Here is a 25,385-nt window from a genome sequence, read left to right on the forward strand (position 1 = left end):
GACTTGACTGACTAATTTCCCATGTTAGGGAAGTTTTCAACTATAATCTCTTCAAATAATTTCTCAGTCCCTTTCTTTTTCTCTTCTTCTTCTGGGACCCCAATAATTCGAATGTTGTTGCGTTTCATGTTGTCCCAGAGGTCTCTGAGACTGTCCTGAATTCTTTTCATTTTTTTTTCTTTATTCTGCTCTATGGAAGTTATTTCCACTATTTTATCTTCCAGGTCACTTATCCGTTCTTCTGCCTCAGTTATTCTGCTATTGATTCCTTCTGGAGAATTTTTAACTTCATTTATTGTGTTGTTCATCATTGTTTGCTCTTTAGTTCTAGGTCCTTGTTAAACGTTTCTTGTATTTTCTCCATTCTGTTTCCAAGATTTTGGATCATCTTTATTATCATTACTCTGCATTCTTTTTCAGATAGACTATTTCCTCTTCATTTGTTTGATCTGGTGGGTTTTTACCTTGCTCCTTCATCTGTTGCATATTTCTCTGTCTTCTCATTTTGTTTAACTTACTGTATTTGGGGATATATCTTGGCAATTATAAATAATGCTGCTATGAACACTGGGGTACATGTATCTTTTCGAATTAGTGGGGTTTTTTTTCTAATGTATACCCAGGAGTTGAACTTCTGGGTCATATGGTAGTCCTACTTTTAGTTTGTTTTGTTTTGTTTTGTTTTTAGTACGCAGGCCTCTCACTGTTGTGGCCTCTCCCATTATGGAGCACAGGCTCTGGACGCGCAGGCTCAGCGGCCATGGCTCACGAGCCCAGCCGCTCCGCGGCATGTGGGATCTTCCCAGACTGGGGCACAAACCCGTGTCCCCTGCATCGGCAGGCTGACTCTCAACCACTGTGCCACTAGGGAAGCCCTACTTTTAGTTTTTTGAGAAACCTCCATACTGCTTTCCACAGCGGCTGCACCAATTCACATTCTTACCAACAGTGTACAAGGATTCGCTTCTCTCCTCGCCAACATTTGTGTTTTGTATTCTTTTTGATGACAGCCATCCTTTTGTAAGCATTTTATAAAATAATTAAATATTCTTGTAAAACATGACTTTTAAGTTATGTAGCATTCTATCAGATGACTATGCTATCATTTATTAAATAAATGCCCTACTGTTGGCCATTTAAGGTTTTCCAACTTCTTGGTCTTAAAAATATAGCCAAAATGAATAGTACGTAATGTTGTTTCTGTGAAATTGTTATGACATACTCCTACAAGTTGAAATTGGATCAAACGGTCTGATCATTTTGGCTTTTGGTTTTTAAAAGGAAAATGTCTCAAAAGTTTAATTTCATTCCTATTTTACTACATTTTCACAATCCTCAAAACTGTATTTAATTTGGGACTTCCACTGGCTAAGGCTCTGAGCTCCCAACACAAGGCGCCTGGGTTTGATCCCTGGTCGAGGAACTGGATCTCACATGCATGCCATAACTAAGAGTTCACATCCCACAACTAAGAAGTCCACATGCCACAACTAAGAAGTCAGCATGCCAAAACTAAGAGTCCACATGCCACAACTAAAAGATCCTGCACACCACAACGAAGATCCTGTGTGCCACAACTAAGACCCAGCACAGCCAAAATAAAAAGTAAATAAATAAATATTAAAAACAAAAGAACCAAAACTCTATTCAACTTGAAAATCAAGAAAGGAGATCTCATTTTAATTTGGCTTCTTTTGATTATTGGCAACTTTTGATACAGTTCAATACTGTCAAATGAAAAGAACATATAATGTTAACAAAAAGTTTCCCCCTGGGCTTCCCTGGTGGCACAGTGGTTGAGAGTCCGCCTGCTGATGCAGGGGACATGGGTTCGTGCCCCGTCCGGGAAGATCCCACATGCCGCGGAGCGGCTAGGCCTGTGAGCCGTGGCCGCTGAGCCTGCGCGTCCAGAGCCTGTGCTCCGCAACGGGAGAGGCCACAACAGTGAGAGGCCCGCGTACCGCAAAAAAAAAATAAGTTTCCCCCTCAATTAACAACAAAAATCAAGTAGAAATACACTTAATAAGAATATATGTGAGCCTTAAATGAAGAAAACTATTATACTTAAGGACAATTTTTTTAAATGAAAAAGACATAGCAGGTTCCTGAATGGAACTATACACGTATAGTAAAGATGTCAGTTCTCCCCTCAATTAATTGGTTTCACGGTAGTTCTAATCACAATTTTAGGGAGATTTTTCTTTCTAGAACTTGATTAAAAAAATCTAAAATTTTTCCAGGAAAATAAGCAGGTGAAAGAAGCAATAAATGTTGAAAAAGAAGACAAAAATTAGCATTACCAGCTATTTTAAAATATGATTAAGAAGGACTTCCCTGGTGGCACAGTGGCTGAGAATCCCCCTGCCAATGCAGGGGGCATGGGTTCTATCCCTGGTCCGTGAAGATCCCACATGCCACAGAGTAACTAAGCCTGTGTGCCACAACTACTTAGCCTGCGCTCTAGAGCCCACGAACCACATCTACTGAAGCCCATGTGCCGAAAGCCCATGCTCCGCAACAAGAGAAGCCACCGCAATGAAAAGCCCGCGCACCGCAATGAAAAGCCCTCACACCACAACGAAGAGTAGCCCCCAATAGCCTCAACTAGAGAAAGTCCGTGTGCAGCAACGAAGACCCAATGCATGCAAATAAAAAAAAAAAAAAGATAAAGATACTATTAAAATAAAACTTACAAATGTAGAAAGAAATATTATCAAAGATGTTCATAAGGGCATTGATTAATGGAATACAATGATGTCATCAAAAAGAATTATCTTAAACAGTATATTGCCCAGGATTATTAAGATCCCATTTTTTAAGTAAACATTTTAATGAAGTATAACATATATGTGGAAAAGCTGTACAATTATAAACTTGGTGAATTTTCACAAAGCAAACACACCCAGATCAAGAAAACAACATAATTAGCACCTCACTCCTTCCCAAGAGTAATAACTACCTTGTCATAAGATCCCATTTTTAATCAACTGTATAGTGGTACGTTTACATACAATAAAATGCACTATTTTTATTGTTCATTTTAACGAGCTTTGACAAATTTACACAACCCATATAACCACTACCAAAGCAATCAAGGTACAAAGCACATAAGAGTCCACTTCAGTTAAAAATTATCTATGTATGTCTGTGTATTTGTTTATATAGACACTGAAAAAAGCACAGATGGACATGCTACAAGCTGATAATTGGGAAGTGAAACTGCTAGTGCTTTCACTTCTTTAAAATTTTTAATTAAAATAGTGTTTTTTAAAAAAAGAACAAATGATACTATAACAAACATATCTACCCCCCCCATAAATGCTAATATGTAAATTTAATATTGGAGATACAGTTCAAGTCCTCCCCCCAGCCCCATTTACTTCATCTCTCCTGGAGGAAACAATGACTGCTAATACTTTACTCCATATACGTAGTATGTTTTTTAAGTTTACATAAGCAAAGGAGAGATTATTTAATAAACGGTACTGAGAATACTGGTTAAAAATCAATGCTCTGGCTTTGGCTGATAGTTCAAGTAATTATCAGGTAAATTATATCATTTGCAAATTGTGAACCCTAAAGGTACAGCTGTTTATTATCCCTTGATTTTTAAATCTATGTAAGAAAAAGTTCTTATCCTAAAAATAAAATTCCTAACATTATTCTTTAATCTATTTGCTAGAAATTATCATAAGAAAATAACTAAAAGGGCTTCCCTGGTGGCGCAATGGCTGAGAGTCCACCTGCCGATGAAGGGGACATGGGTTCGTGCCCCGGTCCGGGAAGATCCCACATGCCGCGGAGTGGCTGGGCCCGTGAGCCATGGCCGCTGCGCCTGCGCGCCCGGAGCCTGTGCTCCGCAACGGGAGAGGCCACAACAGTGAGAGGCCCACATACCGCAAAAAATAAAAAATAAAAAAGTAACTAAAAGAGGGAATTCCTTGGTGGTCCAGTGGTTAGGACTCCACACTTTCACTGTCAAGGGCCCAGGTTCAATCCCTGGTCAGAGAAGTAGTAAGATCCCTCATGCCATGTGGCATGGCCAAAACCAAACCAAACCAAAACAAAAAAACCACACTAAAAGAAAAAGAATTTAAATAAAGAACATACCATAGCTAAAGTTCACCAGTTTTCTTGGCCAGCCAAAAAGTAGAAAATAAAGACCAACAAAATGATATCATTCATTTAATTACCTCAAATTTTAGCTTCTTTAAGCTTTCTATATTAATAATCTTTTTATATTGATATTAATAACATTAAGAGAAATGCTATTCCCTCAAATAGGTCCTTCTAAATTCAATCTCGACTCGATTCTTTTAATTAGTCATTTTAACATATACAAACCACCTAATTGAACAGTAATGTAGCAAATGAAGGATAGCAACGATCAGAATCTCTGAGATAACTAAAGATCACAAAGCATTTTAGGATGATCAAACACAAACTTTCAAAGATGATGTACTAAAGAACCAGACAATATGGAATTCACCAGTGTGTTGAATGGAGGAATGCTTCAGATAGGTCTTAAACAACTGGAATAGAAGCAGAAGGATGCTGGAAAGCATGCAAGGCAGGCTGATAAGTACAGGCAGAATTATAAACTAAACAACATCTTCTCTGATCTATCAGGCTCGGTCAGAAGAGTCATGTTACAATAATAAAAGATAACAATGTATTAATTATACCTCTACTTTGTTCCAGAAAGGATTTAAGCTTATAAGTATATATTAAAATGTGACCAGATAGCATTAAATAAAGTCAGACAGATAAGGTGAGACACATGAGTATAAAAATAAAAACTGGAACCCACCTTCCATAGAATGGAATTCTTGCTTTGGTTGCATTCTGTTTTAGTTGGTCAAAAGCCCCTATGAAATAGAGTTAATGAGTCGTCAAACTTGAAAATACAAATTTCAGAAAACAATTTTCAAATTTGAACACAATACCTGCTCTGAATGTGTCTGCACATATCAAACAGGTCTTCCAACCTTTCCTCTGGTAGTAATATGCTAACTGGGAAAGGAAGATTTTAAAAATCAATAAATACAAATTTATTATACATGTAATTGTTTCTGTTTACACTTGTTATTTACTTAAGGAGTAAAATAAAACTGCTCATATTCTCCTAAAAGTAATATTATTAAATTCTGAGTATAGAAAATTTCCTAAAGAGTTTAAATTCTAAGTGCCATACAGTCACATTCGAAGGATATAAAATGATGAAGCAACAAATGATCATGGTAAAAAATGTTGTTAACGTTAATTAAAAACAAACAATAACATAACCCTCTAAGAAATAACCCTTTCCTATTTTTTTCTTTCTAAACTATACAAAGTTGAGGCTTGTGGAGTAAAATCTGGTAACAAAGTTGAGTTACCCAATTATGGAGGAAGGGGTGGTATAATGAATTTAAAATTAGCAAAAAGATATGCAAAATGAAGATTCATATGTATTACACTGGGTGAGACATTGTAAAAAGGGAGTCTTGAGCCATAGGAGATACGGTAAACTTTCCACGTTCACTTCTCCAAAAATCATATCCTCAGCTCCTTAAAGGACAGGAACAGTCTTTTTGGTAAAAGAAACAGCATAGTTATATAGAAGTCTACCATTCTTACAAAAAGCTATCACGAGAAAGACTATGGGATTCTTTGCTCTTATCCTACAAAGAGCTATTACAAAAACATAATAGATACATCAAACAACACAAAATTTTAAAGGAACAATACTACAAATCCTGACTTTAACGTAAAACTTGATTTATACAAACATATCTTCTCCATGACTTTGTTTTTTTAATTAAGTATAATTTACCTTTGAACATGTTGTTGTTTTACCACTCCCTTGCAATCCAACAAACATGATCACATTCTGTTTTCCTTTAGTGGGTGTCCATGCTTTAACTCCAGGGTCTACAAGCTACAAACCAAAAATAAAATCAGGTTAACCTATGCTTACATTCAAAACCCCTCTCCCCACAACTTTTAACTTGAAAAAGTAACTTATAGACATTTAAATATAAGCGGCAACCATAATCCTACCATTCTAATACAGCTCTATTTCCCTTTGTACACACGTAGTGAAATTTAAAAATTTAAAATAGTACACTGTGAAGTCATAAGCAAGCCTATACTCCCAAACCAATTCAGAGGTAAGGATCTCAAAATATTTTTTAGAACAAGCTGGAGTGTGAATGTGAGACCAAGTTTGAGCCAAAGGAGCAATCTACAACAGCACTGCAGAAATATAATATAAAATATATGTGCAGGCCACATATGAATTTTTAAATTTCTAGTAGTGATATTAAAAAAAGTAAAAACAAGTGATATTAATATTTTATTTAACTCAATATATCTAAAATATTATAATTCAACATGTAATCTATATTTACAAATTAATAAAATATTTTATATTCCCTTTTGCCATGCTAGGTCTTAAAACTTGACATGTATCTCCTACTTACAGCACATCTCAATTTGGACTAGCCATATTACAAGTGCTCAATAACCACATGTGGCTAATGGCTACCATTTTGGGACAGTACCTATCTTCATGTTCAATTTGACAAATGTTTATATATGAACAAAATTACAAATTACATGTGAAAGACTTTCCAGGTCAGTCAAATATTAAATTCTCCAATGCCAAAGATGTACTGTTCTATAAAGTTATTATATTTAAAGTGCTAGTAAAAAATAATCACTAATTTTATGACAATCAGTGGAAAATTAAGGCATTGATACATATATGGACAGTCCCCAAATAAACAAGCATGAGGCATTTTTAAAGTTCATTTAAAAAAATAATTCAGTTCCAAGTCAGTTGTTCGGAGCTTGAAACCTGTATCTCCATATGATAATAAAACCATAATAGTAGTTAATGTCCTAGGACCAGATGACATAGACCGTATTTACAACTATGTGTAAATAAAGTTTTAATAGAACACAGACATGCCCATTCATTTACTGCTTTTGTGCTATAACACCAGACCTGAGTAGTTGCAACAGAGACCATATGACCCACAAAGCCAAAACTATTTGTTCTTAAGAGAAATTTGCTGAGCCCATGCTAGATGATACCATAAAGGTTACATAATCCATATTATATGTGAATTTCAAGGAAAGCCATGTGGTAGAAAAGGGAAGAAAAGAAAACACATTTTGTGATCTCCCTCCCAGGCACAGGGTTGAAATGAACAAAATCTATCTTAAACATAAATCCACTGCCCTTCCTCCTAGATCCTTTCAGAACACTAATGCGGCCCCATATTCACCTCCATTCTCTGTATCCCATGGCAGAATCACTCAGCTCTCTATGAACCTACTATTTGCAACCTATAAGTTTTATTGAATAATGATTTTTTAAAATAAATATATCTTATCTTCCTCCTACATCTTAGAACAGCAGTACTGAACTTTCATACTCTATATTACATTAAAATCTGTTATTCTATCTTGGACTTTGAATCGATCTTATCCTGGTGCATGCTTTTGTAACATCATACATTAATCACTTAGAGAATATTGGTTCACTCAGGCAGCTCTTCCATTGTTGACACATTTCACTATACAACATCAAAACATTTTATTTATTAATATCAATAATGATCTCACTAGAAAAGTTAAATATTGGGACACTGTGACACTCATGGTGGAGATTCAAGCTTCTAGTTTTCACCTGAAAGCTGGAATTTCATTACTGGCTACAATACCGTTAGTTATTTGCCTTAAAGTGACAAGCTCACTTTATTTACTTTGGAGAAAATATCTGCCAAAGGCCCAAGTGTAAATAACCACAGATTATGTCCGTTGTTCATTCATGTAAAAATGGCATTCTATGAAAGAAGTGGCTAGCTCAGCTTGCAATCAAACAATTACACATTTGCTTTCCTCAAGACAACCATCAAATTTCAGTACACAGCAACAGGGCTTTCTGCATACTTCCCATTTCATCACACAAAATCTTATAAACACATGTGTATTCAAGGGTCAAGATTTAATACTACTAATAACCTCTACTGCTCCATCAAAGACATTCTTAAACGAAACTGGCTTTTTTTTTTTCTTCACTGCCAAGTGTGTGGGAGGAAGGAGTTCAATGACTACTAGTATAGTTTGGTACCACTGCCTTGATTCATGCTAGGGAGTTTTACCCAGTGTTTTTACCCACCATTGCTTTTGCAGTAAAGAAGGCTGAAAAAACGCAAATAATGTCTTAGTGTTATTATGAAAACAGTTTTGGCCTTGCTTTTTACACCACTGCCCTAGACCATGAGCTTCTGAGTATAAGGCCCAGTCTTTTTCATCTTTGTTACCAGCAGTATTTGGCATACTGCCTAGAATAAAGTAGGTACTCCGTAAAGCCATCTTTTTTTTTTTTTTTTTTTTTTTTTTTTGCGGTACGCGGGCCTCTCACTGTTGCGGCCTCTCCCGTTGCGGAGCACAGGCTCCGGACGCGCAGGCTCAGCGGCCACGGCTCACGGGCCCAGCCGCTCCGCGGCATGTGGGATCTTCCCGGACTGGGGCACGAACCCGTGTCCCCTGCATCAGCAGGCGGACTCTCAATCACTGCGCCACCAGGGAAGCCCCGTAAAGCCATCTTAACAAAGCACTTGATGCTCCAGAATTGCCGAAAGATTCCAACCCCTAAAAATAAAAATGTTCCCTCACCCTGTGCTGACCCCAGGTGTTAGAAGAAAAACAATCTGGAAATATTGTGAGGAGTTTGGAGATCAGACCTGGGTCTACCACTAACTGTCTTACTTTTCTCAACTGCAAACTGAGAAGGAAAACTGGATAAATTTCCTGACCTCTTATAGGTTCCGAATTTCTTTTTTTTTTTTTTAATAAATATATTTATTTATTTTTGGATGCACTGGGTCTTCGCTGCTGTATGCCGGCTTTCTCTAGTTGAGGCGATCAGGGGCTACTCTTCCCTGGGGTGCGCAGGCTTCTCATTGCAGTGGCTTCCCTCATTGCGGAGCAGGCCTCTAGGCACGCGGGCTTCAGTAGTTCTGGCACGTGGGCTCAGTAGTTATGTCTCGTGGGCTCTAAAGCACAGGCTCAGTAGTTGTGGCTCACAGGCTTAGCTGCCCCGTGGCAGGTGGGATCTTCCCAGACCAGGGCTCAAACCCGTGTCCCCGCATTGGCAGGCGGATTCTTAACCACTGCGCCACGAGGGAAAGTCCCTGAATTTCTTTCTAAATTAATTAGTCTACAGGACTAAACTGAAATGACACAACCATCCGAGGTACTAGACTTTTTCAAAGTACCAATCAGCTCTGCTAGAACCAAAGGAGTTAAGTGTAACTATTCACACAATATAGGGAAAAATACTCGAGACCACTAGCAGATACCTGTTGCTCTTAAAAAATTTCTTTTAGTTTCTTTCTTTTTTTCCCCTATGACTGGACTCAAACATATTTTCTAAAGCTCTAAGACTCTCATCATAATTTTCACAACAGCAGCAGCAATATCAATTCTAAGGTGAACAGGGCAATAGGCTATATTTACAACTTGCAAAATAAAACTTCACTAATTCAAAATTGCTTAAAATCTAGGCAAGAATAGGGATATCTGATCTTTTCAAAGGGACTTTTTGACACAATGAAAGTGTAGAAAAGAACTCTTGCCAAGAGTGACTTTCTGTACAAAAGCAAGACACTCAATAGGCAAAACTTGATATTAAAAGAGGATAAACTCAGAGAGGCTCTTCCATCAATTAATATATAGTGAAGTTTTACTTTTTGTAACTTGGCTTTGGCATTTTTTTGCAGGAGTAATACTGGCCTTCATATCTGTACTCAGAATTTTGTATTCAGGAAAGCCTATGATAAAAATAAGCCACTTCAGAAAAGTTAATAATCCTTCAATTAATATTTTTAATACAGATAAATATTCTATAAAAACACAAAAAAGTATTCTGAAATAGTATTATTGTTTGCAGTGCTAATGTAGTGAGTCTACAGAAAATCACAGCACAAGCTAGATATACTTTTACCTTCACAAGTTCTTTAAATACTGCGTGCTGAATCATTTTTCTTTTGTTAAGACCAGATGCCATCTCTTCAAGATCAATTGCAGACCTTCATGATGATGGTTTTTGAGGGTAGAAGGGGGAAAAGTCAGTTAAGACACTCTAAAAAAAAAATTAGCTTTTGCCCCAAAGAATGTAAGAATATTCAGTCATTCATATTAATAGTATTCTAATTAATATGCATACAATTACTACAGAGTCATAAGTCCATACCATAAAGAATTTACCATGAAATGTTAGATGCAAGACTTTTGTTAGTTTTTCAAGGCTTTCTTTTGAAAGTCCAAATATTAATTTGTCCTCATATTAATGTAAAGTATTGATTTTATTTTTCTGGCAGCATACAGAATTTATACATGTTTACACCTAGCAGAAAATAAGACTACTTCCTGTAGTGTAAATGCTTAAATGCTAGTAGTTCTCTATTTAGTACCCAGTCTGACAATATGAAAAGGAGGGATGGCCTGAGCACGACAAGGGCTAGGATTCAGGCAGCTAATTGAGGTGCCCTCAATTATTCTATGTGCCCTGTCCCAGTCAGTGTCCCTCCCAATTAACACAATAACTGAGACCACACACGTTACTCCTTTATTCAAATATGGACAGAGAAACCAAAAGGGGACAAAAAAGAATATAATTCTCCAATAATAAAGGAGACTGATTAATGTCATCTTTAGTCTGAAGAGGATTAAAATGGCACCACTTTTCTATGATGCATCTAAATTGTTAACAGGCTTTTCTATTAAAATACTATACAGTATACGATTGAATCCATTCAGATAAAGGAGTAGTAGAATGGAAAGAAATCCATAATTAAATGAAAGCCACATGTAGTTTATTCTTTGAACCATCATAATGGAAATGTACTATAAACAAAGTCTTCCAACATATGAGTTCTGTTATTTCCCAGTGCTGCATAGCAAGAACATTTCAAAATATGGCAGACTTTTCTAGTTAGCTCCTCATCCCAGTAAACTATATTTAGTTTTGCCTGTTTTTTACTTGATTAATTTAACTTACTTTACATTTTCTCTTAGTTGCTTCACTAGTTTAATATTAACATCTGCTTCCAATAATGCTGTACATACTTCTTTTAGCATAGCATTTAACACCTGCAAGAAAATAAATAAAAACTTAAAACGCCCATTGTATCATTTCAACCACACAAAAACAATGATTGACCAGTCATCATATACTACCATAACTTAATATTAATAAAAACAATACTATACCATTGGGGGGCAGAAAGGTTTTCAGTTAGTCTTCGAGAGAGAATCTTATTAAATGTCTAGTCATTTTGTCAAAATAAGACACTTCAGGGAATTCCCTGATGGTCCAGTGGTTAGGACTCTGAGCTTCCACTGCAGGGGGCAGGGGTTCGATCCTTGGTAGGGGAACTAAGATCCTGCAAGCCATGCAGCACGGCCAAAACAAAAGACATTCCACTTCGTCTTATTCAACCAGGTATTAACCGTCACAATTTTATCCCTACGTTAAAGTAATAATAGGAAAGACGATATACAAGCCAAAAAGTTACTACACAATACATGTTGCCATTGAAGTTTTCTATGTCATTGAATTCCTGTTGCTGATATGCAGCACTGTGCATTCACAACATCTGCTTAACTGGACTATCATGGAGGAAAATGTGACAAAAGAAAATGACTCAGTCTGACCTAGCAGCCTTACTACTTCCACTCAGAGCAGAGGAAAAAAGTTGAAAAGGAAACTATCCTCCATTAATAACTCACTATCATCACATATTTGTTGAGGTGCAAGGCACTGTGGTTAAATGGTCACAAGCTATAAAATCTCTAAAAAAGATGAGCCCTTAGCTGCTCATGGAAATAAGTGTTCACAGATTAGAATGTAAGCTCCGTGAGAACGGGAATTTTAGTCTACTTTGTTTACTGCTATAGCCCTGGTGCCAGCAAAAATGTTTGCAAAAATGTAGGCCCTCAATTACTTCTTTTTTGTTTTTTGTGGTATGCGGGCCTCTCACTGCTATGGCCTCTCCTGTTGCGGAGCACAGGCTCCGGACGCACAGGCTCAGCGGCCATGGCTCACGGGCCCAGCCTCTCCGCGGCATGTGGGATCTTCCCGGACCGGGCCACGAACCCGTGTCCCCTGCATCGGCAGGCGGACTCTCAACCACTGCGCCACCAGGGAAGCCCCTCAATTACTTCTTGAATGAATTCTCATCATCAACTTCGGTCATATGTCATACAGCAGCTTATCAGATTTCTCTATCCCTCATTAAAGGGATTGATAAAAATGGAACTGATCTCTCATTAGAGGGATTTCTCCTTGTTAATTCCCTAGTAGCAAGTACCAAGAACAGAGAAACAACTGCCAATTCAAGCAACATCTGTTATTTTACTTCCCACCAACCTCTTCTCCCTGGTTTCTTTCTTATTTTCCTACCATAAACACAAACACCATAAGGGTTATGCAACAGGGAAAACTGTTTGGAAAGCTGTTGTTTTATTTGTTCAGAATTTCAAAGGCTAAACAATGGTTTAAATTATGATTTATTACTTAATAATAATTATTAGAAAAAGCCTTGGAATTAGGAAAATTATAAAAATAGGAATTAGAAAAAAGATTCTAATCCTGTTTCTTCCAATAAACAAACATGTGAAACTTGACTTTCCGTTGCTGTTAAATGAGAGGCTGGACTAGCTGAGCTCAAAGATGGTCCCCAAATTATTTAATTCCATTAGCTTATTAAAGTGTTGATATCAAATTCTATCTTAGAATTTTTTTAAACCTCCAAGTTAGAAAGTACTTTTTATCTATTATTTCATTTGATCCTTAAAATCATCTTGAAAGGTAAATGCTATTTCCCATTTTATACATTAAGAAATCTGAAGCTGACTTGCTCAAATTTCTACCATTTGTTTAGCGGGATGCTAAACAAGGTCTTCTAAAACCAAATTCAGTACTTTCCCATTGGTACCACAAAATATAAAGTATACTATAATCTTCTTTTTTCAGTTGACAAACCATTAAGATACAATGTGTGGAGAAAAAAATGGGAGAAAGAAATACCTTAAACTTAAAATAATAAAACCTGGAGGAAAAGTATTTCAGATACCATATAAGGAGTCAGCTTACAAAATTTCCAAAACAAATGAATGAGGATTACAGAGGAAATGAATCACAGTAGCCAAGATGGAAATACTAGCCTTTTATAAGAATGCTAAATAAAAGTCAAGGAGAAAAGGTCAGATATATGCATGCCTAGTCAAGAAGAAGCAGGATACTAAAGTTTTAGGCCTATGTCAAGAGAGAAAGCAAAAGTGTATTTCCAGGTCTAAGCCATTTTCAAAATATAAAAGGTACATCATTATTACATGTAAGTTAAGGTGGTTTTTGTTTTGTTTTTGGGGGGGTAATTCATTACTGAAAGTTGAAATTAAGACAGTTGATTTCTCAATAAAAAACACTATCTAGTGTATCCATTTCTGGGTTTTATCTACTGGTATTTACATAGAGATTACTAATCATCCACCTCCAATGCTAGTGATGATGTACAATCACATGTATTTTACACATTTTACATACCTCTTCATTGATGATGGTGGCATTGCTCAATGAGCGTAATGCTGATGTTATTTTTCTTCCAAGGTCTGCTAGTACCATCCTGAAGACTTTAAGACGTGATTACAAGAAACTCTAGGAAGGAAAAAAATTAAAACATCTATAAATAATCAACACCAGTTCCCATAACTGAAGACTTCTAAAGAAGAGTTAGTTCAAATTAAAGTACTCTAGTGTTTAGATACTGTAACTTCAACTTCTATAGCCTCAACCTACATCTTCAATACTGTCAGGTCCAGAAGCTGAAGCTACCACTTGGTTATGATGGCTTATATTTGAATACCTAACTGGAATATTCTGTATGAATCAGCAAATTTAACATGTCAGATAATATGCTTTGAAGAAATGATGACATCTCAAATTAAATGTATTCATTTTGGACATACTTGTAAATATGAATAACTGACTGATGTGTTATGTACATTTTTAAATGAAAAAAAGGGTGAGAAAGACAAAGAAAGAAAAAGGTGAAATCTCCACCCAGGAATATTGCCTAATTAAAGGACAACTATTTTGATTTATGCTCTAAGTGAAAAAAAAAAAGTTTTAAAATTAGTAAATCACTTAACTTTTCATGCACATTGCATTATCTCATTTCATTCTTCTAAAAACTAAGGAAAGAGGTTCCTTAGTTTTTATTATTAAAAAGCTGTTCTTGATTCCCCAACTCTAAAACAAGATAACCTCTAAGGCCCCTTCCAGCTCTAAAATGTTACGGTTTTATAAAATAGGTAGATGTACCCATTACACATAAGTCAGGATGCAAGGACTCACGGATGGTAAGCAAGCAAATATGACTGGTATTTCCTGCCCTCAAGTTGCTTACCTACTAGCTAGCAAGACAAGGCACGTGAATAGCAGCAAAATAAAGTGAATCTAGGAATTCCTCTGCCTGACTGCCTTCTAACTGGGACATAGGTTTTCTTCTGCCTTCAGACTCAAAATCAGCTCTTCCTGGGTCTCAAGCCTGCCAGACTGCTGACTAGAAATACCTGATGGAACTGAAAAAATGTACTTACCATAATTTTCTGTTTTTTACAATTACATGGTTACGTAAGCTGGAAGAGCAACCACTTCGTAGAAAAAATCCAGAACTTTTAACTTCTTATCCCATACTCATTATACCAAATTATTATCACATAAGTAAATATTCTTCAGGTAAGAGATAAGATTCAGTTATCTGATAGGTGTTTCAGTTTATCTCCTTTACCACTGCATTACCAGGAGTAATATAATCCTAATTATGACACCACAATTAGCTTTTTTAGAGATCATGTCATAAACAGATCATCCTCCATTTTAAAAAGCTACACCAGTTAACTCTTATCTTCCCATGGTGACTGGCTCTTTTAAATTAAAAATTAAAAAAATTCTGTGAAGTTTTCCAATACAGTTTTCCTACGTAAGTACTTATTGGTAGCATATTTTAAAATATATTTGCCTGATTACAAAAACCTACACTTCAGTAGGGGAATAATATCTAATAATACCTTTTATTAATACAGTGTTTCCCCTGCAATTTCCAAGGATGTGTTTCTGAAAACTCTGGTATTAAAATTCCGTTCAAAACCTCAACGACTTCCCATTTCACGCAGAGGTAAAGTCCTCAGAATGGACTATAAGGCACTCTCCTCACCCTCCCCGGAGGATTCTGGTACTTGCTGCTGTTGCTACACATTTCCACCTCAGGGCCTTAGTACCAGATGGCACGCTCATACTCTGGTTAACTATATGGCTCCCTCCCTCATCTCTGTCGGACTGCTGTTGTCCAGATGCAACTTCTCAATGAGGCCTTCCCTCATCACCTGTTTAAAACTGCAGCCTCCTTTCTCTTCATTTTCTCTCATTGTTTTCTTACCAACTAACATGATTTACTTACAGCTAACCCCTGAACAAAGGGAGGTTAGTGGCACCGACCCCTTCCACAGAAAATCCACGCACTGCTCTCTGTGCCTCAAAAACAAAGAAACTGACTCCACCCAAAGGCAGGAAGCGGAAACAGTTTGGATAGAATTGACTCAAATCCTAGTTCTTATGATTCCACATATTGTGATCTCTAATTGAACACAAACTTATCCCCACACTTAATTTAAAAGTCTGCAAAATGAAAATACAGGTACTATATTGAAAAAAAATCTGCACATAAGTCTATCCACGCAGTTCAAACCCTTGTCGTCAAGGGTCAACTGTATATTATTTGCAGTCTAGCTCCCTCAACTGAAACATAAGTTGCATGAGGTCAGGGATTTTTGCCTCTTTTGCTCTCTTCTGTGGCTCAATGCTTTATTTATCTTCAGCCTATGTAGTAAGCCTTTAGTAAAAATGAACCTTATGGGTGAATGATGTATTTAAGACCTTAGGGAAAAAGCAAGACTAGGGAACCAAAGTCATGAAAGGCCTTACAAATATCTCTCAAAAGACCACTAAAATAAACCAATGAAGATAACATGACAAATCAAAAAAAACCAATGACCTAGATAATTGATATTGTACAATTAGTATTCATTTGCCTTATTTATTATAACTTTTCAGAATTTCCAACAAGATTCTTAAAAATTAACTTCGCCTTGTTCTGATATGCACACTAAAATACAAAATATCTTTTTTAATGTTAATAGCTAACCCTATATCTCAAATTGGAATAATTTACTGTTTAAGCACCCTCACTCAAAATTCTCTCTGCTAACTGAAAAGATTTATAGAAGTAATTATGTGTATACCTGTACTAGTTTCACAAAAGAAGAATCTCTACTTAGATGGGGCTGTTGGAAAGGTAAGGGATTACTATATAGTACTTCATATAGTTTAACATCTATTATCTCATTCCACCCTCACAACAATTTTACCATATAAGCAGGTGAAGGAATGGAACAGCCATTCCCTACAAAAAAAGCATAATGACTTCCTACAGTCCCTTGGACACAGAGCCTTAGGTCCTAGAGTATGAATGACGGATGCTTTAGACGATACGGTTGAATACACCTGCTGGCGAACTCCTGGGATGAATTTTGCTGCTATACTACAAGAAAGGAAATCATATTTTGAAAGCAAAGATGCACATTCCTCTTCATAGAAGAGTAATAATTGCAATGTCCAGAAAGAACTGATAAGTACCACTGCAATCAGGACGTGCAAGGACTGATCTTGGCCCATCACATGTTCTTCTAACAGGAGTCTGGCTAAGAGTTGGATTGTGAGGTGATGGAAACAGTCTCAAGTTTGGGGTGCCCTAAATAAGGCAAGCACAGGGCCAAGTATCATACTTACCTGCTGCAGTGTGAAGTACTGGAAAGAGCATGGGCTTTGGAGTCTGACAAACTTGGATTCAAATCCCAGCTTTGTTACATACTGGCTGGGTTACTCTGGGCAAGTTACTTAATCTCTCTGAGCCTCACTTTCCTCACCTGCAAAATGGAGATAATACCATTATCAAGGTAGTTACCCTGAAAGGTTGTTGTGAGGATTAAATGAGACAATATGTATAAAACTGCCTGCAAGTGCACAGTATATTAACTATTATTTTCCTTCTTTTCTTGAATGGTATCAATTGGCTCTCCCTATATCATTAACTGAAGTGTGAGTAAACTGGAAATTTTCTGAACTCTACTAAAGTGACTGTCCCACTACCCAGGAATCACTCCCCGAGAATATTTAACATTTAGTGTGAATTACGTGTACCTGGTTATTATTCAATAGAAGCTGGAGTGTCCAAACAGCCACTTTTCTCTACATAAGCAATTAAAAATAATACTGCCAGAACCTTGCCCGATCTGAGATTATACAAACAGATCCTAACGATTAGAGATTCCAAATTTTATTATAATGAAAATGCCTATTAAAAAGTTCTTCTAAGCCCTAGTCAATGACTAACTTATTGGATCAATATTAGACTAAAGAACTAAATATACAAATATACTATTATTAGTAAATGTCTTTAGAAAAATGACTTCTATATTATACACTTTTCTATAAACTAGTCAATAACCCAAACCAATACTTGCTTTCCTGACTAAATATATATGTGTATATATATATATGTGTGTGTGTGTGTATGTATATATATATATTTTTTTAATTCTGCATAGCATATGTATTCATAGTCTAGAACCACAGAAAAGTAAACTATTTAACAAAGTGGACTATTGGTATTTTATTTGGTAAAATGATTATATCTGAATAACTAATATAATGTTAATGACTTTAAATTTAGGAATATTTTTTCATTGTGAATATACTTAGTCCTCTAAAGAAATAATTCACTTTTATGTTTTGTGATTACAAGAGGATACACATTTGTTATAAAAATTCAAACATTACAGAAATATTAAAGTAGAAATATAATTCCCCTAACCCTACCCCCTCTTTTGTCCCCTGATAACCACCAATAATACTTTGGAATACATTCCTATAGATTTTATTTTTTATGCATATAATTTAGGCAAATTGTCATAAGAATTATGGTTTGGGGGGAATGAAGAGGAAAGAAGAAATGAGGGAAAATCTTTTGTAAATATGCTTGCTAACGCTAAAAATATGCTTATATGCAAAAGCCAGATTACAAAACTGCATATATTGTATTTCGTATAAACTAATATCCAAAAAACGGCATTAGCCACGAAGGAAATGTAAATCAAAGGCACAATCAGACACCACTTGACCCACACTAAGATAGCTATAATAACAACTGTTGGTGAGAACATGGAGAAATCAGACCCTCGTACACTGCTGGTGAGAATGTAAAATGGTACAGCCCTTTGCAAGTCTGGCAATTCCTCCAAATTTTAAACGCAGAGTTACTATATGACCCAGCAATTCCACTCCTAGGTACATGTGAGAAAAAGGAAGACACACATTCACACAAAGAATTGTACTTGAATGGTCATTAGCAATATTATTCATACTAGCCAAAAAGTGAAAAAAAGCCAAATATCCCTCAACTGATGAGTGGATAAATAAAATATGGTATACCCACCAAATGGAATATTATTTGATAATAAAAAGAGATGAAGTACTGACACATGCTGCAACATGGATGAATCTTGAAAGTGTTATGCTAAATGAAAGAAACCAGTGACAAAAGAATATACATGATTCTACTTATATGAAATGTCCAGAAGAGAAAAATCTGTAAAGAAAGAAAGTGGATTAATAGTTGCTTAGGGCCTGGGAAACGGGGGAAAATGAGGAGTGAGTGTTAGTGGGTATGGAGTTTCTTCATGGAGTGATGAAAATGTTCTAAAATTGATGGTGGTGATGGTTGTATAGCTCTGCAAATACACTATAGACCACTGAATTGTACCCTTTAGGTGAGCTGTATGGTATGTTAATTTTATTTCAGTAAAACTTTAGAAAATAATAATATTTGTCACCTCTGGATGGTGAATAACTAGTAATTTTTATTTTCTAATTTATATCTTTTTGCAATTTTCAAGTTTTTGGTAATGACTAAGAGTATTATTTTTTGTTAAGGGGAAAATTAATTATTTTTCAAAATGCTCTGTGAGAATTAGAATGATATTATACTAGAGGTTGAGATGGAGTTGTGACTTTTATTCATTTTAGTCACTCATTAAACACCTACTATGTGCTCCAGGAATTGTACCAGCATGAGAAAAGTTCTAACTCCAAATCAATAAATTACATCAAGTTAACAAAGACAAGACTCTTCTGTTAATTTCAGAAGATAAATTATGCATCATACCACCACTGACTTCCCTGCCTTATTTTGCACCAAAGTAGTATCAGGAAATATTCTCTTTATTAAAATAATTGTTTTCGAATTTAAAACTCATTTTAATATTAAAAGGTATACCAAAAATTCAATAAGCAACAATGCGTAATAACTCAAAAACACTGGGAATCAATTCTTTAAGATACTTTTTGGCTCTCAAGTCATTCATAAAAAGAATCTTTATGTAAACTGTTACCAAGAGGAAAATTAAAACAAAGTCAAAAGAATTCCTTGGAAATAGTTTGCCTTGAAGTTGAAATAAACACAGACTGAAAATATGGATGAGGAGGGATGAGGCATATGCCCAAGCGATGGGTAATTTCAGTGACATTCAGCTAACACCTGTCAGCTAAAAATTAAATACTCAATTAGAATCTCTAGGGATGGTAACATCACAAGATTATGGGGGAAGTGGCCTCATCTAAATTCATGATTAGGAGAGCAAAACAAGGCATCTACGTTTTGAAACACTTCACTGGCTATACTGATGTGCAGCCAGGGTTAATAATCACTGCATGAAGCAACACTCCTCAAGGGAAACAAGAGAATGAAACACCTGTTCTATAATTTAAAAATTAGAGACAATGTAGCAAATGCATTGAAGGGAGAGCAAGGAGACTATATACACTAAGCATACTCCAGAAGTCTATTCAAGAGATGTGAGCTTGAAGAACATGAGGGGAAGGGGCTCAAGCCAAGGGCTTACCATAAAGCAGAATTTATAGGACCTAATGACCAAATGGTTATGGAGAATGAAAGAGAAACAGAGGCAAAAATGACTCTAAGGCCTCTAGTTTGACTAACCAGGTGGCTAGTGATGCCATTAACCAATGAATGGAAGGCAAAAAGAGAAGCTGGCTTGAAAGTTAAAGAGTTAATACAGAGGGCTTCCCTGGTGGCGCAGTGGTTGAGAGTCCGCCTACCAGTGCAGGGGACACGGGTTTGTGCCCCGGTCCGGGAAAACCCCACGTGCTGCGGAGCGGCTGGGCCCGTGAGCCATGGCCGCTGAGCCTGCGCGTCCGGAGCCTGTGCTCCGCAACGGGAGAGGCCACAACAGTGAGAGGCCTGCGTACCTCAAAAAAAAAAAAAAAAAAGTTAATAGAGAAATGATTCAAGGGGCTTTAAAGGTTATTTGTAATGTTCTTCTACTAGGTTGGATATTGAGTGTTCATTTTATTATCCTTCTAAAAAGTGAACAAACAAATATCACAAAATTCAACTAAAACATGGGGCCAAAACTCAAAGATACACTAGGAATCCCTGCTTTTATGCACTTTTGTGCGTAGGACGTATGTCATTTAGAAAGGGAAAAAAAGGAAGGTGGAGAGAGTGAGTTTCGTTTTAGACCTATTGAATTTGCAGAAACTAAAGAACTATTTCATGAAACAGAGGCTAGAGAAAAAGATGTGGAAATGGTTGGCATACCAGGATAATACCATGGAAGTAGATGAGAGCATTTGGGTTAGAGCCATGGTGAAGGGCCAACCAAAAGGAGAAAGTCAACTAAGACTGAGAATAATCAAAAGGATAGAAGCTTTTACTAATTCCCTTTCCCTCTCCGAAGGCATTCAGAAGCAAATCAATTGAAAACAAAGAAAAGCGACCACTTAATGGGTATCTTACTGTATTCCGGTGGCAGGTCCAGAATTTCTAGACAGGTGGAGTTACAGGAGTAATCACTTTGAAGGAGGGCTTGAAGATGTTTTTGCACAGTACTTCGTATTCGGTTGGAAAATACTAATTGATCAGATCAAAACATCAAAGGAAAGAGGTTTGAGGGAAATATTTCCCCTCCCCTTTGGCACCACCACTGCTGTATTCTGGGCACTGTACCAAACACCTTACCTAATCTTTCATCCTCATACTAAGCTTATTAGGTAGATGAGGAAACTGAGGCTAGATCAGAATAACAACTTGCTCAGGGTCACAAATCTCCTAAGTAGCACACTGTCATCTGTGTTCCCATAGCTCTCATGGCTCTTTATACCTTACTAGAATTTCTCATTACTCATCTTGGTGTGATGTATATTTATGTGCCTCTCTCTCACCGTACTGTTAGCTCTTCAGTGCCAGGGTTCATGTCATTAATTTCTGTATCACTATAGCTAAGAATGAGTAAATATTTTGTTGAATGAAGCATATGAAAGAACTAGGTGATAATAGCATCCAGAACGCCAATAGGCGAAAGAGCTTCAGGAAATGGTTAGCAGCACCAAATGCTACGGAAAGAGCCATCAGTATACCTTAAGTCGTCAACGGCACTGAACTGGTATCCCTTATTCATTTTTGAAAGCCTGCTATCGGCGGAACAATGTGTTAATTAGTCACAAGTTAACATGGAAAAATAAAATCTGGTACAAGTCAAAAGATTTTCGGAGAAGTAGCCACATCTAAATCCTTGATCACGACAGCAAAACAAAGTCAAGCCTGCAACTGCTTACGTTTAATTTGGCTCGGGTAAATCTGAAGACAATTCTAAAAGGGTCACAAGCGCATCTTTTAATAAAACTTCTGATGGGAGACACGAGATGAAAAAGGGCCAGCGCACCTCCGTCTCGGTGACGACAGCCGGTGGCCAAGGACGCCGACTCCCTCCAGTGTCTAGCCCCCTAAGCAGCGTTAGGGCTGCCCCTAGCTGCTAGTCGGTAGTGTTGAGCGAGAAAAAGCAGACACTTACCGCAAAAGGTACCGCTACAGCCGTGACCCAAACGGGCCGGGGAGTCCTTCGCGAAGCCCCACGCCGTGGGAGGAAAACAACGAAATTGGGGGTCAGCCAGGTGCTACCCTACATAAACTAGGGCCCCAGCGCCCAGCACCGCGACGCCAGCTCCCACCAGCTGGAAGACCGATGACTGCCACCGAACCTTCCGCCCAATGTGGTAACGTCACCACACGGCGTAGTCCAGCCTTTCATGAAGAGGATACACTTCCGCTTCCGGGGCACCCGCCGCGTTCCTTCAGTGCGTTTACCGAAAGGGTTTATTGAGATGTTTCTTTGCTTTGACTGGCTTTTGACATTCGTTTTCTATCGCTCAATAACTGCGGCATTAAAGTTAGTATTAAGATAGGAAGCTCTCTAGGGATGCGATCTCAGGAAAGAAGTCCAGCCTCCAGGCGCCACCTTAAGAAAAAATGACTTGGCTGAGCACCACTAGCGGAGAGAGATGGGGGTGTAGGGATGTCTGCGTGTAGGAATTCCCGGGAGCAAGTGAGAACTCCAAAGAGGGGGCGGGGCTTAGGACTTTAGCAGCCAAGGGAGGCGGGTTCCACCCCGGGTCGAATCAAGTGTCTGAACCCGCCTCCGCCTCCGCCTACGCGTGCGCAGTGCGAACCTTCCCCTGCTCTGCTTTTTCCTCCAATATGGAATTCCACTCAGCTCGGCAAGCAGTACTGCAGCTACTCCGTACGGTGGCTCCAGCAGACCTCCCAGCTCTGCTCCAGTGGATGAGAACTACCCGTAAGCGATCAGAGCCAGAGTCAGACGGTTGGGGCAAGAATATGCTGTGGGCGCTGACCTTGGGGACTTAGGGTGAGGCCAGAAGCCTTCCATAGGGTAGCTGTGCTGGTCTCTGCTCTGCTACGGATCGGGTTGAAGGGGGGCACATCGCAAACTTTTGTCAGTTTAAGAATCCAGTTTAGGATTGGTGCAGGAGGACCTGGCTCTGGGTTTGTGATTCCACTACAGACTTCAGACAAGCGGCTACAGCCGCCTTGTGTCTAACCTCTTATCTGAAGGAAAAAAACAGGTGGGGGGCGGGGTGATGGGTTAGCCCTCCTCCCCGTTACTCCCACAAATTTGGGACGACCAGTAGGATACTACCTGAAAAAGCCCTTTGCAAGAGAAGTTTCAGGCTGTAGAGCTGGAAGTTTTTACCCTGTAGGCAAAATCACATGTAGCTAGTGCATTTATTTTCTCAATTGTAAAATGGGCCATCAATTTAATAGCAGGTGTTCCGAGGTGGGGAGAGGGAGAAAAGGGGGAAGGGAGGACAGGACTTTGATTTTCAATGATAGTAATACTAAAAAAGTACAAGTTAGAATCGAGGAAATGTGGTAATTAGGTCGAGTTATTGAAGAATGGGATAGATCTGTTTTGGCAAAATGAAGCCTGGTGAAAGCACAGAGGATAGGATATTCCTTGTTGGAGAACTATTCCAAACCATGCTCTGCTTCTGTACCCCTAAACGTTGATTTCCATGTTTATTTTCATCTAGACTCATGACTTGAAATATTCCTGTTTGCTGATGACTCCCAATTTTAGAGAATCCGTGAGGTTCTTCCTAGAACTTTCTCTTTGTGATGTTAGAGTCAATTTGGGTATTATCATTATTGTTATTACTACTACTACTACTACTACTACACATTTTGGAGGATCATTTTAGATAAGATGCCAAACTAAAATTAACTTGGACATCTGGTAGTGAGATTTAGCCTGGAAAGTAGAGAAAACCAAAGAGCTAGCTTCATATTTATACACACAGACGAGATTCAAGGTGGGAATTTACGAGATATTTTATTCCAAAAGCCCTGGGTGCCTACAAAAATGCCATCTATTGCCTGGTTCTGGCAATTGCACCATTACTAAAACATCCTTGCCCTCAAGATTTCAGTTTTGTGGAGCCATTTGTAATCTAAATCTCCAGTTTTAGAGGCATCAGTTGAGACTCCATTTTTCAAACTCGTTGAAAGCATGTTTTGTATGATGATTTTGTAAACAAGAAGACCCAATACCATTGGCTAAAGAAGATGTTTTTACTTTTACTAACACCACGTTCTGTGCCTTTCTCCAGCCAATCCTGTAGTAGAGAAGCTCAAGCAATTTGTTAAGCAATTTAGAACACAAACTGAGTTTCTGAAGAATGTTTATTACATGAATATTTTAAGAAATGAGTGTCACTTAGCTTAAAATGAAGGAGTATGTTTTAATATGAATCTTTAAAAGTAGTGTAATTTACTGGTATACGTTTTTTATGTGGTAATATATACATAATACAAGATTTACCATTTTAACCATTTTTAAGTGTACATTAAGTACAGTACATTTACTTTGTGCAACCGTCATCACCATCTGCCTCCAGAACATTCTCATCTTCCCAAACTGACACTTATAGTGTACTTTTTTATGAAATACAGCACAAAAGATTCTTCCAATCAACAATTTTTCATTTTCCTAATTAACTTCCTTCTTCCAGGAAAAAAATTATCGCATAATGTCTTACTTGTATGACATTTGCTTAGACCTTTGATAATTATAACTCTCCTTGAATTTTTATACCATTTAATGGAATAGCAAGAGATAATAATAGGCATGATTTTGGTTTTGAGTTTCACAGAGTTTACTGAAACTGAAAAAAATCTACATATTGCTAACAGGTAAAAATCACAATAATTTTAAATACACAAAAGGAAGGATAATATTCTTGGTCTCTGAAGGAATAGTGGGATTATCATACCAAGACCTGAGGTCATTTGGGATCAGGCTGATAAAACCAGAAGCTTGGACCAGGACAGAGGCAAGCACATGTCAAAGTATGATATAAACTGAAGATATAGAAAAAATAAAGATAGAGCCTGTATTTACCTTGGTACCGCTTAGGCCAAAGTCTAGAAAACAAATGAGCACCAGTAAAGAAGGATGAAAAAAGTCTGAGGGACAAAGCACACAAAGACAACTCCCCCCTCAAATAAATAAATAAAAGGAGTAAAAAAATACAGCAGGACTTCAGCTCATTGATTCTAATCTTGTGGCAGAGCATCTGTTCTTTTGTGCTTCTTGTATATGTATATAGTGGACTCTTGATCGAGAGCCAAACTGTATGTGAGGTCCCCAATAGGCATATTAAAAATTACATTTTGTTAACAGCTGTCTGTTAACAAACACCATTCTGAAGCCTCTGAATTTTTCCTGAGTATGCAAATACAAATGAGGATGTCAAACCAACAACTCATAAAAATTTCTATTAAGAATCAAGTTAAAAAAAAAAAAAAAAAAAAAAAAAAAAAAAAAAAAAAGAA

At 37.4% G+C, this 25,385-nt stretch overlaps 2 protein-coding genes across 3 annotated transcripts in view; one reads left to right on the forward strand and one right to left on the reverse strand.

Moving 5' to 3' along the window:
* Positions 1-22,244, reverse strand: part of SRP54 (signal recognition particle 54) — a 44,263-nt gene extending 22,019 nt beyond the window's left edge. The window contains exons 1-8 of one of the 2 annotated variants that reach the window (XM_024762056.1): positions 22,048-22,244; positions 16,907-17,043; positions 13,604-13,714; positions 11,057-11,148; positions 10,001-10,085; positions 5,816-5,920; positions 4,947-5,013; positions 4,811-4,868 (exon numbers count right to left, since the gene is read on the reverse strand). In XM_024762056.1, coding sequence (XP_024617824.1) covers positions 4,811-4,868; positions 4,947-5,013; positions 5,816-5,920; positions 10,001-10,085; positions 11,057-11,148; positions 13,604-13,681 — 485 coding nt within the window. In that variant the 5' untranslated portion in view covers positions 13,682-13,714; positions 16,907-17,043; positions 22,048-22,244. The remainder of the gene's footprint in view (positions 1-4,810; positions 4,869-4,946; positions 5,014-5,815; positions 5,921-10,000; positions 10,086-11,056; positions 11,149-13,603; positions 13,715-16,906; positions 17,044-22,047) is intronic. The other variant, XM_024762055.1, reaches the window with a different exon arrangement.
* A 41-nt stretch (positions 22,245-22,285) lies between these two features.
* Positions 22,286-25,385, forward strand: part of LOC112411170 (uncharacterized) — a 25,770-nt gene continuing 22,670 nt past the window's right edge. Inside the window, exon 1 of the mRNA XM_024762092.1 lies at positions 22,286-22,827. Coding sequence (XP_024617860.1) covers positions 22,731-22,827 — 97 coding nt within the window. The 5' untranslated portion in view covers positions 22,286-22,730. The remainder of the gene's footprint in view (positions 22,828-25,385) is intronic.

This window comes from Neophocaena asiaeorientalis, unplaced genomic scaffold (assembly GCF_003031525.2).
Source record: "Neophocaena asiaeorientalis asiaeorientalis breed wild unplaced genomic scaffold, Neophocaena_asiaeorientalis_V1.1 scaffold190, whole genome shotgun sequence".
In the NCBI taxonomy this organism is placed as follows: domain Eukaryota; kingdom Metazoa; phylum Chordata; class Mammalia; order Artiodactyla; family Phocoenidae; genus Neophocaena; species Neophocaena asiaeorientalis.